This window comes from Carcharodon carcharias, chromosome 16, assembly GCF_017639515.1.
Source record: "Carcharodon carcharias isolate sCarCar2 chromosome 16, sCarCar2.pri, whole genome shotgun sequence".
NCBI lineage: Eukaryota > Metazoa > Chordata > Chondrichthyes > Lamniformes > Lamnidae > Carcharodon > Carcharodon carcharias.
Window position 1 is genome coordinate 94,832,720 of NC_054482.1, and position 14,482 is coordinate 94,847,201.

A 14,482-nucleotide genomic window follows, 5' to 3' on the forward strand; every position below is an offset into this window, starting at 1 on the left:
CCCCCCTCCCCTCTCTCTCTTTCTCCCCCCCTCCCCTCTCTCTCTTTCTCCCCCTTCTCTCCTCGGGCTCTCTCTCCACCCCACACCCCTCTCTCTATCTTTCCCCTTTCTCTCTTGTCCTTCTCTCTCTCCCTCTCCCCCTCTCTCTCCCTCTTCCCTCCTCCCCTTTCCCCCTCCTCTCCCTGTCTCTCCCCTCTCTCTCCCCCTCCCCCCTTCACTCCACCTATCTCTGCCCTTCCTCTCCCTCTCTCTCTCCCGCCTCGCTTTCTCTCCCCCTTCTTCTCCCTCCTCCATTTCCTCTCCTCCTCTCACCCCTTTCTCTCTCCCTCCCACTCTCCCTCTCCCTCTCCCTCCACCCTTCTCTCCTTCTACATGTTGGAAACCTAAATGTAGCAGGGCCATTGGAACTTAGTGCTGAGTTCAAACAGACCTCTTTTTTGTTCAAACAAGGGCTTTATCCCACAGTGTAGGAGATATGAATCTTTAGATCCATTTATAAACGTAAATGCTCGTGAAGGGTGGATGAAGTCTGTAGAGCCATTGAAGTTGTCAAATTGTTTGAATGGTCAGCCTCTGAAAATTGAGAAAAACTGCCTGCCTGTGTCTGGGAGAGTTGAAAAGAATCTGTTCCAGCAGTTTCATTGGTCTGGATTTTAAGGCCTCTTGCCAGCTCTGCTTTCATTATGGTGGAGGGTATTTGACAGGCGGGTAGCTCACCCACCCCCGACCCAGTCCCCATAAAGCAGTGGGTGTGTAAGGCGCTCAATAACCTGCCGTCCTTCAGGTTATTGAGGCCCTTAAATGGCCAGTTAAAGGCCAGTTAAGGATCTCAGTGCACCTCCATAATACACTGGGCAGTGGAAGTTGGCGAGAATGGGAAGGCTGGTTTCTCGCCAAAGTTGGTGGGGAGGGAGGGGGTTGTCTTTGCACACTGGGGGGCACCAGACTTAAGATTGTAACCCCCACCCCCTTTGTGCCTCCTCACCTGGCCTCCAAAACCCAACCCTCATCCCAGGGTGCTCCCAAAAAGCCTGGGACGTACCTGGGTCCAGCCACCGTTGATCTTCTTCGTGGGACTGTTTGCAGTCCCAGCAGTGCCCGCTACTGAGTTCTGACGCTGCTGGGACTGCAAGACCCATCAGCCAATCAGATTGATTGGCAACCCTTGAGGGGCAGAAGTCTCGGTCTCTGCTTGATAAGGCCACCCTATAGCATAATATTGCTGCAGGGCACTTTTTAAAAAAAGTTGGTTGGTTTGCTGACCCTAAGTGCTATGATTATAGCATTATTAATGCTTCATTGCTTTCTGTTGTAAGATATTGTGTATTGTTCAGGATGCCTCATGATGAGGTTGTAAGTCATGTATAGTTTAACAGTAAGTGTTTATTAACTACTCATAACTATCTACGTGTATACAGAGTATAGTGTAAGCTAGGAGCTGTCTCCATGCTTGCTTATATACAGGTCTCTGACCAGTACAAGACTGTCCCCTAGGCCAGGGTAATGTGTACCTTTACATCACACTATGTGTGGTACTGTACCCAGTCCCATGTTAACCTTTTCTAGGCCAGACCCTACACTTTCCACAGCCTATAATTATCACAGTCATGCACTGTAAGTTCACAGTTTGATTGACAGCTCAAAGGGTTAATTAAAGAATTAGCTGTCTTTGATGTGGGGCTATGAATATAAATTTTTGTTTTATTAATAAGGGATTACTTGAGGGGATTTAAATATGCTGAATGGGCTTTCATGAATGAGTGTGTTTTTTATATATTAAAGTCTGTAATAAATATTTAGAACTGTATATTATCCCATCTCAACATAGCTCCTGAGATCAGCCCAGGGTGGATACCCAGAGTAAGTTGGCATGAAGGGTGTAAGGGAAAAGGGTGGTTTGTGGGTGCATGGATTGGCATGAGTTGGTACTAAGCTGGCACAGGGGCCTTAAGGGGCCATGGGGTGGATGGGGCATGGGTTATGAATTGGCAGTAAGTTGGCATAGGGGCTATAAGCAGCCACTGGGGTGGGTGGGAGGCATGGATTGGCATGAGTTTGCAGGCATGGGCATGGGGAGTGGGCAGGGGTTGTGAGGGGGTGTGAGAGCTATAGGGGCTAATGTTTAAGAAACAACTGGGCAAAGTCCTGGAGATCCAAAGTGGGCTTTTCAAACAACCTGACTTGGCATTCGGCAGCCCTAGTGGCTGCCTCTGATCTGTGTCCAGGGGGCAGAGGCCCAAAAACTCCCCATACTGCCCACTGCCCACCCCCCACTTCCACCCCTGGAGTGAATATCCCGCCATTTGGGGGACTTTTCTCAAGGTGGTTGCAGTGAATTTCCTGGCTTGATAATCCAGACTGGTGTGTGTAATGGGTGTATCAGTTAAAGCATGCACACACTTCTTTCAAATTCACCATTGGGTTGTGCACACTGAATACATTTCAGAAGGAAATAGATAGATTTTTGGACTCTAAAGGCGTCAACAGGTATGGGGAGAGCGCAGGAGTACGGCTTTGAGATAGAGGATCAGCCAAGATCATATTGAATGGCGAAGCAGGCTCAAAGGGCCGAATGACTTACACCTGCTCCTATTTTCTATGTTTCTATGTTTCCTATGGGCAGAATTTTCTGCCTGTCGGGCAGGCGGGCCCAACCCAATCTCCGGTGGACGGGGAGCCGATCCCCACCGGAGAAGTAGGCCCCGCCCCCATTTTACGTGGGCTGGCAATTAAGGCGTGACGTCCGGCGGGAAGCGCTATGTGCTTCCTGTGCCGGCGGTGGGGGGATTCCCCAAAAGCGAGAGTGTGCTCTTTCGCGCATGCACACGAAAGAGCACATATCTCCTTGAGGCTAAGTGCAGCCTCAGGGAGATTGCTTCCCCTTCTAAAAATATGAAAATTAGAAAAAAAATTCCCTAACATGTCCCCCTCATGTGACAATGTCACATGAGATGGGACATGTTCATACTTTACATTATAAGTTTATTAAACTTTTAAAATCCCTACATGAAACCTTATCCTGCCGGTGGATGAAGTTTCATGTTTTTTCTAATTCTCGCCAGGGCAGCCTTAAGGTTGGATGGGCAGGTCCTTGAATTGTTTAAATGATCCTGTCAATGGCCATTGACAGGTTGGCGGGCGCACAGCTGATTTTGCTGCGCCCCCGCCTTCCTGAAGATTTAAATGGGGCCGGATGATGTCGGGCGTTCCGTTCAACGTCATCCTGTGTCATTTTACGCATTGGCGAGCAGGCCCTGCCCCTGCTTGCCGATGGCAAAATTCTGCCCAATGTTTCTATGCACCCATTACCAACATGTAATTGTAATGAACCTTTGAAAAAGAATATTATTCTACAATCTTCGGGAAGTCACTAAGATTGCATGTGCACTGCCGTACACTTGAGAAGGAGTTTAAGTTAGGAGATAATATTTGACATATTTTCCACATTAATCATTTTAAACTTGACACAGCCTCTTCTTAAAAACAACACAAGAGAAAAGGATAGAAGGAGCTTTAATTCATATAGAAAGCCAATTGGTTGAAGCAGGTTATGATGTCTTTAATTGTGCCTCTTATGTGGATTCAGAATTTTGTCAATGGGAAAAATTTCAACCTGTAAATATGTTCTCCTATCAGGCATGAGCTAATTTTATCCTTAGAAGACCCAAAAACATTGCACTGCGCCTAATCCAGTAAATTCACCTCTCAAAGAGGCTTCATTCATTTTTGTTGTAACTCACAGAATTTTAACACAGCTTTGATAACGTTCATGAACCCAACAATGCCATTCCATACTGATAACGACATTGTGACTTAACGCTATCGTAATAGCAAGCACAAGTAACTTTCCTTTCAACTTTCTATAACTGAACTGTAAAAGAATTTAAACAATTGACTGCAGCAGCTGTGCCTGAATAATCCCTGCTTCCTTTCAACATGTCCGGAGGAATGAAACAACATAAGACACTGGAATTTGCCAGTCATTGCGAGGGTCAAATTTCCAGCAGCATGGTGTGTCTACTGGCTAGGAGGGATGATGCAAGTGTGAGATGCCAAACAGCAGTTGCTTAAATAGATCAGCAGGGCGGATTATGCCGTAGTAATGACATTGAAGCTGATAGGGTTTTCCATCATTCGTCCAATAAAACTGACAGCAACATCTGGGGCAGAATTTTGCCCTTGGTGGGGGTGCTCAACTTCCCAACCACCGCCCGCAATCGGCACCAGACCACCAGGGCCAATTAAGGCCCACCCAGTGTGCAACACGAGTGGCAGCACTGAGCCCTGCCTGTGCCTCCCTGAGGCACGGAGCTGCCGTGGGGAGATGAAGAGATATGAAAAAAAAAAGTTTTTAAATGTTAATGAAACAAATCCCCTCATGTGACTCTGTAACATGAGCAGGGACATGTTATTACTGAAAAATTAAAGTTTTAATATTATTTTTATTTGCTTTTGGAAACCTCAACCCACCTTAAGTGGCCCGTTAATTAATGGCGGGCGCACATTGGAGATCAATGTGCATCCGCCCAATGAAATATCGCGATGGCGCACGGTGATGTCGGGATTCTCGCCTGACATCACTGCGCGTCATTTTATGTGCGGGTGTGCGGGTGGGCGGGGCCCGCCCCTGCACGCCAACAGGAAAATTCTGGCCCGTATCTTGGATGTTTGCCTTCTCTCGGAGGCCACAGATTGTGGTGACTGGCAGGGAAAGCTACCAGGGTTCTGCGGGAGGAAAGTATACATGCATGTTACTGGCCCAAGGCTATTGTCGAATATCGGAAAGTATAGCTTATTTAATGAGCCTAATGTTTACTTCATGCACATGGGAAAACTTTGACTTAACTCGCTAGGTGAGAAACCCACAGGATCAGGTTGAACGCTGGTTTTCCACTTAACCAATATGATTCCTCATTGATGTTTATGGAGAGTAAAATTGAGTGAGATATAAAACTATCGAAGCACCCCATCCCTCAAGCTTCTCAACAGGCTACTTAGGTCAAAATTGCCTGCTACTCAATCATGATTATGACTTCACTTAGAATGTCCAGCTTATTGGAGACAATTGATAATGGTATTTCTGTTTTAGCAACAAGAGTACTGCATATATCCATAAATCCTTGGGTTTACCTGAGAATATTTTGTTCCAGTTTCCTGGATTGAAGCTGATCTTCCTGGTGCTGCTTCTTCATTGCTTCTTGTTCTTGAGGATAGGTGTTGGCTACTCCCTCCAGGAGCCATCTTTCTCGCAAACTCTTTGACTGTGTGGAACAGCACAACATTAGAAATTGTTTTTCATCAGCAGTACAAATTGTCACATAGTTTTTCATTCCACCAATGTTTATCAACCTCCTGCCTCATCTTGAGATAGAGTTTAACGATTATAATCTCTCTTCTTGGCTTCTCATCCAGAGGGTGAGGGAATTTTTAACCTCTGTAACCTGGGTTTCAATCCACTTCAGAGCATTGGGATGAAACTCTCTCTAATGATTGCAAATATTCTAGTGTTTGGTCAATTTGATCTCCACTATTGCATGGGTTCATGACACAGTGACACAGAAGTAATTGGTATTAATGGCTGAAGTAAGAGATGAGAAAAACTTATTAGTACTCTTTTGACATTGGGGAGTTTGGAGGCACCTTGGATTAATTTTCAACTTTGCCACCTGGGCAGTAAAGTAACAGAGTGGATTTCCCACTTTTGTAGAAGTTGATCAATTTCCATATAGAATGGGTGAGTGATCCTCTCCACCACTTTACTGCTCAGATAACGAAAGCAAATATTACCCTATTAATTGAGATGCTACAGAAGGAACTTCACTCTGTATCCAACCACTTCTAAATACCTTGCAATATGTCCTATGTTAATTGTGTATCATTTTGCTTAATTATATGTGGGCAGAGGGCATTAATTAGGGTTTCACTTGAGCATATAAAAAGAGTTAAATACTAAAACTGAGATGCAGTTGAGTTAGGAGGTGTATGTTTAATGTTTCACTCTGTAAATAAATGTATGATTATGTAAAGATGGACTTGAGTAATGTCCATAAGACCATAAGACATAGGAGCAGAAATTAGACCATTCAGCCCATCGAGTCTGCTCTGCCATTCAATCATGGCTGATAAGATTCTCAACCCCATTCTCCTGCCTTCTCCCCATAACCTTTGATCCCCTTACCAAACAAGAACCTATCTATCTCGGTCTTAAATACACTCAATGTGTACCTGGCCTCCACAGCCCTCTGTGGCAATGAATTCCATAGATTCACCACTCTCTGGCAAAAGAAGTTTCTCCTCATCTCTGTTTTAAAAGGCCTTCCCTTTACTCTGAGGCTGTGACCTCGGGTCCTAGTCTCTCCTACTAATGGAAACATCTTCCCCACGTCCGCTCTATCCAGGCCTTTCAGTATTCTGTAATTTCAATCAGATCCCTCCTCATCCTTCTGAACTCCATTGAGTATAGACCTAGAGTTCTCAAACGTTCCTCATATGTTAAGCCTTTCATTCCTGGGATTGTTCTCGTGAACCTCCTCTGGACCCTCTCCAGGGCCAGAACATCCTTCCTGAGATACGGGGCCCAAAATTGCTCACAATATTCTAAATGTGATCTGACCAGAACCTTATAAAGCCTCAGCATTATATCCCTGCTTTTATATTCTAGTCCTCTCGAAATAAATGCCAACATTTATTTGCCTTCCTAACTACCAACTCAACCTGCAAGTTAAGCTTAAGAGAATCCTGAACTAGGACTCCCAAGTCCCTTTGCACTCCAGATTTCTGAATTCTCTCCCCATTTAGGAAATAGTCTATGCCTCTATTCTTCCTACAAAGTGCATGACCTCACATTTCCCCACGTTGTATTCCATCTGCCACTTCTTTGCCCATTCTCCTAACCTGTCCAAATCCTTCTGCAGCCTCCCTGCCTCCTCAATACTACCTGTCCCTCCACCTACCTTTGTATCATCTGCAAACTTAGCCAGGATGCCCTCAGTTCCTTCATCTAGATCATTAATGTATAAAGTGAAAAGTTGTGATCCCAGCACTGACCCCTGTGGAACTCCACTAGTCACCGGCCGCTCTCCTGAGAAGGACCCCCTTACCCCCACTCTCTGTCTCCTATCAGACAGCCAATCTTCTATCCATGCTAGTACCTTGCCTCTAACACCATGGGCTCTTATCTTACTGAGCAGCCTCCTGTGCGGCACCTTGTCAAAGGGCTTCTGGAAGTCCAAATAAATAACATCCATTGGCTCTCCTTTGTCTAACCTGCTCCGCAAAGAATTTTAACAGATTTGTCAGGCATGACTTCCCCTTGATGAAACCATACTGACTTTGTCCTATTTTACCATGCACTTCCAAGTATTCTGAAATCTCATCCTTAATAATGGACTCTAAAATCTTACCAACGACTGAGGTCAGGCTAATCGGCCTGTAATTTCCCATCTTTTGCCTCACTCCCTTCTTAAATAGGGGTTACATTAGCGATTTTCCAGTCCTCTGGGACGCTCCCTGACTCCAGTAATTCCTGAAAGATCACCACTAACACCTCCACTATTTCTTCAGCTATCTCCTTCATGTCATTCACCAAGTGGCTTTCTGAATTAGAGCCTACTATTTGAGCCTGAGATGAGCTTCCGGCCCCATATCCTCATTGTTTGTGGATGTGGTAGGCCTCGTACCTTATGAGGAGGGACTGTAGCCTGACTCAGGTATTAATTTATACACGATGTATAATATATACAAGGAGGGTTGCTGAGTAGACACATCTACCCTAAATGCTGTCTGCCTGCTATAGAGCCTCTAGCGCATAACTACCGATGTCACAGATATATCATAGTCTACATCACTCATTAGCATATCTATTTTATGAACCCATTACACAACACCTACCCCAAGTATGCAATCTACTTTTTTAATAACAGTGTTAACTGTGGGAAAATTCTCCCCCTATGGGGGGTTGTGTGGGGGCAGGCGAGGGCAGGCACAAACCTGATCGGGTGTGCGCCGCCATTTTACATAGGTGGGCCAATTAAGGCCCGCCCAGCGAGACGCACACCCAGAAGCGCTGTGTGCTTCCTGTGCGGACTAGGTGGGGGGAAGTTCCTGAGTCGGGGCCTGTGCTCTTTTGCGCATGCGCTTGAAAGAGCGCAGAAATCTCCCTGAGGCACAGAGGTGCCTCAGGGAGATCTGTATAAGTTCTGGAATATTTAATAAAGGTGAAAACATTTTTTAAGGACATGTCCCCTCATGTGAAATTGTCATGCCCATGGATGAGTTTTCATGAAAAATGCAAAAGCCGCCTGGGCTCTTCGTATGCCCGTCAATCTTAAGGTTGGAATGGCAGCATCCTTAGCCACTTTGATTACTTTTTTAATGGCCTTAAATGACGCGAGGTGACGTTGGGACACCCGCCCGACATCACTGCGTGTCATTTTATGCGTCGGTGAGTGGGCCCTGCCCCCACTCGCCAACGGGAAAATTCTTCCCTGTGTCCAAACTGTTTACATCACAGTTACTTTACTGATGTTACATTGGCTCTGCATCTCCTTCCCCCATCAGAGTCCCCTGGTTAGAGGTTAAGACTCTATGGAGTCTTCACCACTCTGCCAGACCACGTTGTTGCAACTGCCCCAATGTCTGGATGTGGGTTCTGCCTCAATTCCACTCGTCTGCCCCTATCCCCTTGATCCCCTTAGTGCCCAAAAATCTATCCACCCTCGTCTTGAATATACTCATTGACTGAACATTCACAGTCCTCTGGGTGAGAGAATTCCTAAGATTCACAACCCTCTGTCTCTCGTACAAACACCCAACTTTGAGAGGCTGTCCACCGCCCTTACTTGGATGGACAACCTGTCTCCATGCCAATTAATGGGCACCTCTGTGAAAACCCCAGTGAGAGACTGTTTCCCTCCAGGAACGGATTTGGGTCCCAACTTCTGTTCCCCCCACCCACAGAGGGAAAATCCAGCCCATTGTGTAGATGTTCTGTGTGCTTTTATAAAAAAAAAATGAAGGCAGGTTTGCTATACAAAATAGCAGCTTTGTGCTGCTCCACCCCTTCACATCAACATCGATCACGGTATGGGAAGTACAATATCCTATTTCAGACTCATTTTATATTTTATACTTAGATTGAGATGGCACTGTGCAATCTGTGGCACAGCACATCAGAGCACCAACATGTTGTATCACTGCTGATCTGAAAATCTTATAGACATTATATTATTTTGGTATGAACTTTGCAAGAGAGTTTTAACTAATGCGAATTGAGTAATAAATCAGGTGCAATAACAACAGTATAAGTGGGCAATTTACAACCATGATTTCAATAAAATGAGTTAAAAGTGATTTTATCAAATGCAGTGTTGTTGTGAAGACATTCATCAGCAATGCTTCTTTGAATGAAACCCTGAAATTAGTACTTCACACATTTATCCTTTTTGTGACTCATACCAACAGAACAACAGAAGCAGCAACAACTTTCTTCTGAATAGCACCTTTAACACAGTAAGATAGTTCACAGAAATATTATTAGACAAAACTCGTCATCGTGCCGCATGAGGAGATATTAGGGTGGATGATCGAGAGGTAGGTTTTATGAGTACCTTAAAGGAGGAAAGAGAGATGGGGATATTTAGGGAAGAAATTCCTGTTTTGGAATAGTTAAGTCTAAAGGCAACAAAGGCATGCCTGAAGGTTTTAGCAGATGAACTGAAGCAAGGGCAGAGTTAGCAAGGTTGCAGAAGTTGAACTAGTCGGTCTTAGTGACGGTGTAGATATGTGATTAGAGGTCACTGACCCTGCAATAGGGTCAAATATGAGATCAAAGTCACAAGCAATCTAGTTCAGCTTCAGACAGTTACGAGAGAGAGTGATGAAATGATGGTTGGGAAACTTTGTGGTGGGGATAGAGGACAATAGGTCCTATGGTACTGTACCTTTAAGTACTTAAGCTTCAGTTTCTCCTCGTCCAGTTCGAATCTTTGTCTGGTAATTTTCTCTTGTATTTTCCTCTTGTCCTGTAAAATTAGAATAGCAATTCAAGAGCCCAGTCTATCTATTTTATTTAATTTCCCATTAATAATATTAATATAACATAATCTTCTGATCAGCAGCAAAGTGATGGCACTCACCACTGATCTCAAAAACGCTACCCAAAAAGATCTAATGATCTCTGTGCCATGGATTTCACATTTACTGATGTCTATTGGAAACAGGCGCCAAGCCAGGTATCTAGCACCAGTGATGTCATCAAGCAGGGTAAGCAGCCAAACACAGTGAAATATTTTCAGAGACAACAAACTAGTAAGTAAAATGCTTTGATTATCTTTCACTTAAAAAAAAAGAAAGCAAATATTAGGATATACATAAGAAGCTGAACTATCAAAGAAACTTCAAACAAAAGATTATGAACTTCTCATTTTGGAAAAAGTTGACATGACAAATATAAAATTAGTTTTCAAGGGCCAGCGAGGTTCTTCAGCAGGAGTTATGACTTAGTACGCAGTTAAAAACCCAGTTAAACCTCACTGACAAGGTATAACATTCTTAGGTTTTGATGAAGAGACACAGATCTGAAATGTTAACTGTTGCTCTCTCCACAGATGCTTCCAGGTCTACTGAGTATTTACAGAATTTTCTGTTTTAATAACATTTTTGGGTATATTAAAATGTTGAAGGAAAAGCTCTCATCGGTTCAGTAATTTCTAATTGATTGCAGTGATTTTTCCAGCCCTTAACCTCATGAAATACTGTGCAAAATGATCATACAAATAACAATTTTGCCACATAATTGAATTCACTCAACTGTTCTATTCATTTACCTGTTTTATCGGTTGTATCAGATTTGGCAAGAAGCTAACAATGGAATGCAAAATGGATTACAATTACAGTGCTGTAAAAATGGGCACACGTTTGTTATGGATAGCTGAAAAGTTTATTTGCTTCTCTACAATACACATATTATAGTGCAGCACAACCTATCTTCAAAATGGCCCAATTAATCACACAAAACAATAGAGCAAAGTATTTACTGCCTCATTTGTAAACATCACCAGGCTTGAGAACCTGATGAGGACATTTTCACAACTGAACGAAAGCACTTGTCATGCTGATTGCCAAAAATACAACTGATGAGGTTGAAAAACACCTGACGAAGTGAAAGGAGACTTGAAACAACAGTGAATTAATTATTAGGCATTCATCTGACCTGGATAAAAACACATTGAAAAAAATCTTAACACTTTGATTGGCAAAAAGTGCTAATCAACTTTAGTGTGGTAGTGCAACACTTCAATAAGTAAATCCAGACTTTAGCAGTTCACATGGTTAATTTTATTTATTTAACAGATATGCATTTAACAGGGACAACTATCCTTGTCATGATATAAAAGGAATTTGTGTGTGGAGATTTTATTCTCCTTAACCACTTTTTAAATCATTCTTTTACTCATTGAGGTAGATTTGAGTGTTTTATGTTTGTTCCAGTATTGAAATCCACAGCAAAGCCATTCAATAAAAATACAGTGAACTGTATCCTTCAGGTCAGGCAAGTGATCTAACCTGTACTAAAAAAGGTCAACTAAAATTCACAAAAAATGGTGTATTACTGGTGTGTTAGTGACCTCTTATGGTGTTCATTGTTCAATTCAGGCCACCTAATAATAGAAAGAATATTATTGTTTTTAAGAATATTCAAGGAACAGCAATGAAGGCCATTTCAGGTTACAGAAATTTAAGTTGTGTAAAGTTTGGAAAGAAGGTGACATAATAGAAATATGGTGGAAGATTTACACTGTGTCTGTTTATGACTTTGCCACAGTAAGAGCAGATAGGAAATCTTCCCCAGTGAACAGAAATTACAACATTGATCTGGTTCAATTATCCAGGGATCAAAGAAAAGGGAAGAAAGGTTAAATTAGATAGCCAATTTTACAAAGCTACATTTCCAGTGGGTAGCACCTTAGAAAATCACAGGTGTCTGCTTCCAGTGGATAAAACTCCCCATGGACAGTCTGCATTCATAAAATCAGCCCTTCAGAGTACAAGAGCAAGCAGGAAAATCAGGCAGTATTAAAGTCGGGGATTATGAGACAGGAGAGGACAAATGGGTTGAAGCATCAATTGAATGTATTTTGGGAGAGAAGTGACTGAGGGATATCATAAGAAGACAAGCAGGTAGCATTGACACATGAAAAAGTGTTGGATTGTTAGATCACATGGTCTTCCCCATTCCTAAAAATTCCTATGCTCCTATACCTATCTGTTCCTGATCCTTTCAATGTCAGCAACTGTAAGCCAAGCTGACATCCAGAGGTTGACTGTAATATCATTTCTATTAAGTTCTGATCTTAACTAAGCAGCATTACAGCTGTATGTTGAAAAGCCACCTGGGAAAGAACACAATAAAGAAGTTTTAAAAATTGGAAATCAATAAACAATTACCGTCAGGCCAAATTTTTGAATCAGTGCTTTCTGCCAGTGGCAGCTGTGTCTGCTAAACACAAGAAAAATATTATTCAATTATGATTTTATGGTTATTGCCAACAGTGGGGATGACACTGAGAGGCAAGCTGCTGGATTTAACCCCGGTGGTAATCTTGTAAGGCCTAGTGAACAGATTGTCAGCACTCATTGACAGCAAAACCTGCATGAGTTCAGGGTTAGAAATGTGGCTGCAGCGAATTGATGCATCAGTTAAACAATGTAAGTAGCTTTTCATCCTGAGTTTTCAAAGGTGAAAAAATTCTGTTCCAATTCAAACCGAACTTACACAAAGCAAGGAAATATTCACGTTAGAGAAAACTGTAACAATGGTGTGGGGGCAGTGGGCAGTTTAACTGTCTCTGCCAGGTGGATATTGAGCAGAATGTGAATTAAAATCCAACCCGAATATACTGACTACTCTTTCACCATTCCATGGCCATGGTAATGCCACTGTTTCCTTAAGTAGCTGGGACACAGACGGGAGCCTCCTGAGTACTTGTAAATCAGGGTCCAATAATGTTCCTCTATCTCTATGGATGCTGCATGACCTGCTGAATGTTTCGAACATGTGCAATATTTTGCTCCTATAATACGGATGGACCCCAAAGATTTTTCTTCTTTATTCTTTCTTAGGATATGGGTACCACCAAGAATAGGCCAGCACTTGTTGCCCATTCAAATTGTCCTTGAGCTAAGTGGCTTGCTAGTCCATTTCAGAGCGCAGTTGAGTTTCATGAGTCAACCACATTGCTGTGGGTCTGGAGTCACATCTAGGCCAGACCAGGTAATGATGGCAGGTTTCCTTTCCTAAAGGATATTAATGAACCAGATGTTTTTTTTAATGAAAACCAATGGTGGTTTTGTGGTGGTCCATCGCTGAGACTAGCTTTGCATTCCAGGTTTATTAGTTGAATTTAAATTCCACCAGCTGTCATGGTAGGATTTGAACCCATGTTCCCAGGGCATTAGCCTGGGCCTCTGTATACTAGTCCAGTGGTATTACTGCTACGCCATCATCTCCCCTTGAATAAAAAAATAATGTTATGGCTCTGGCATGACAGTGCATGAAAGTCTCCATTGGAAGGTTGGCAGCCACCTTGGAGACCCAGCTCCAGCAGTTTCTGCTGGATTTGCACTTGGACCTGCAGTCTAGCCAGTGGCTAGGCGAGAGGAGGTACAGGGCACCTCGACTTCCCTTCACGTACCCATTTGCCTCAATGAGTCAGGGAGGGGCCATTGGGCACCCAAAGGGAGGAGCCAGGCAGCCCAGAGGCATCCATCCAGAGCATTCCAAGGGTATCCTGCCACTACAACTCCCCTCTGACAGTGACCCCATCAACTCCAACAGGTCAGGCCAAGGACGGTGCACCTGCCTTGGAGCAGGAGCCGTTAGCAGGCTGGGGCCCGCAAGGCCTCGGGCCACCAGCGGATGCCCTCAAAGTCATCTCAGACAACAGGGCATGGCAGTCAGCAGGCTGCATCCACCTCTGCTATGGACGTCGGGGCTACACCTGGATGAAACGGTAGGGTAAGAAAAATTAAGAGATTTTGAATGCACACTTGTGGCATGGGTGTTCACTCATTGTGTATGCTTTTCAATTCTGTAAATATATTTTGCATTAATCCTTTTCTGAGTATCATGGATTCAATAAATATTCAATGTGATTCAATGTTCCACATTCGTTCTACATGTACCCCCCAACGCCCAACGAATTCAATCTGGATCTTCGGTTGCATTAATTCTCCCACAATCTCACTACAGTGAGTCGCCTTTATTTTCAACACAAGAACAGAAAATGCTGAAAAAACTCAGCAGGTCTAAGAGCATCTGTGGAGAGATAAACAGAGTTAATGTTTCGAGTCTGTATGACTCTCCACAAGATGTTATTAGACCTGTTGAATTTTTTCAGCATTTTCTGTTTTTGTTTCCATATCCAGCATCCACAGTATTTTGCTTTTATCTTAGCTTTTATTTCCACGTCAGCGACATCAA

General features: G+C 43.4%; 1 protein-coding gene across 4 annotated transcripts in view; it reads right to left on the reverse strand.

The window, feature by feature from the left end:
• The window catches only part of LOC121288843 (paralemmin-2-like), a 153,531-nt gene that overhangs the window by 41,825 nt on the left and 97,224 nt on the right, over nt 1-14,482 (reverse strand). For all 4 annotated transcript variants that reach the window (XM_041207618.1, XM_041207620.1, XM_041207617.1 and 1 more), the window contains exons 3-4: nt 9,942-10,022; nt 5,131-5,261 (exon numbers count right to left, since the gene is read on the reverse strand). In XM_041207618.1, the coding sequence (XP_041063552.1) occupies nt 5,131-5,261; nt 9,942-10,022 (212 nt within the window). The remainder of the gene's footprint in view (nt 1-5,130; nt 5,262-9,941; nt 10,023-14,482) is intronic.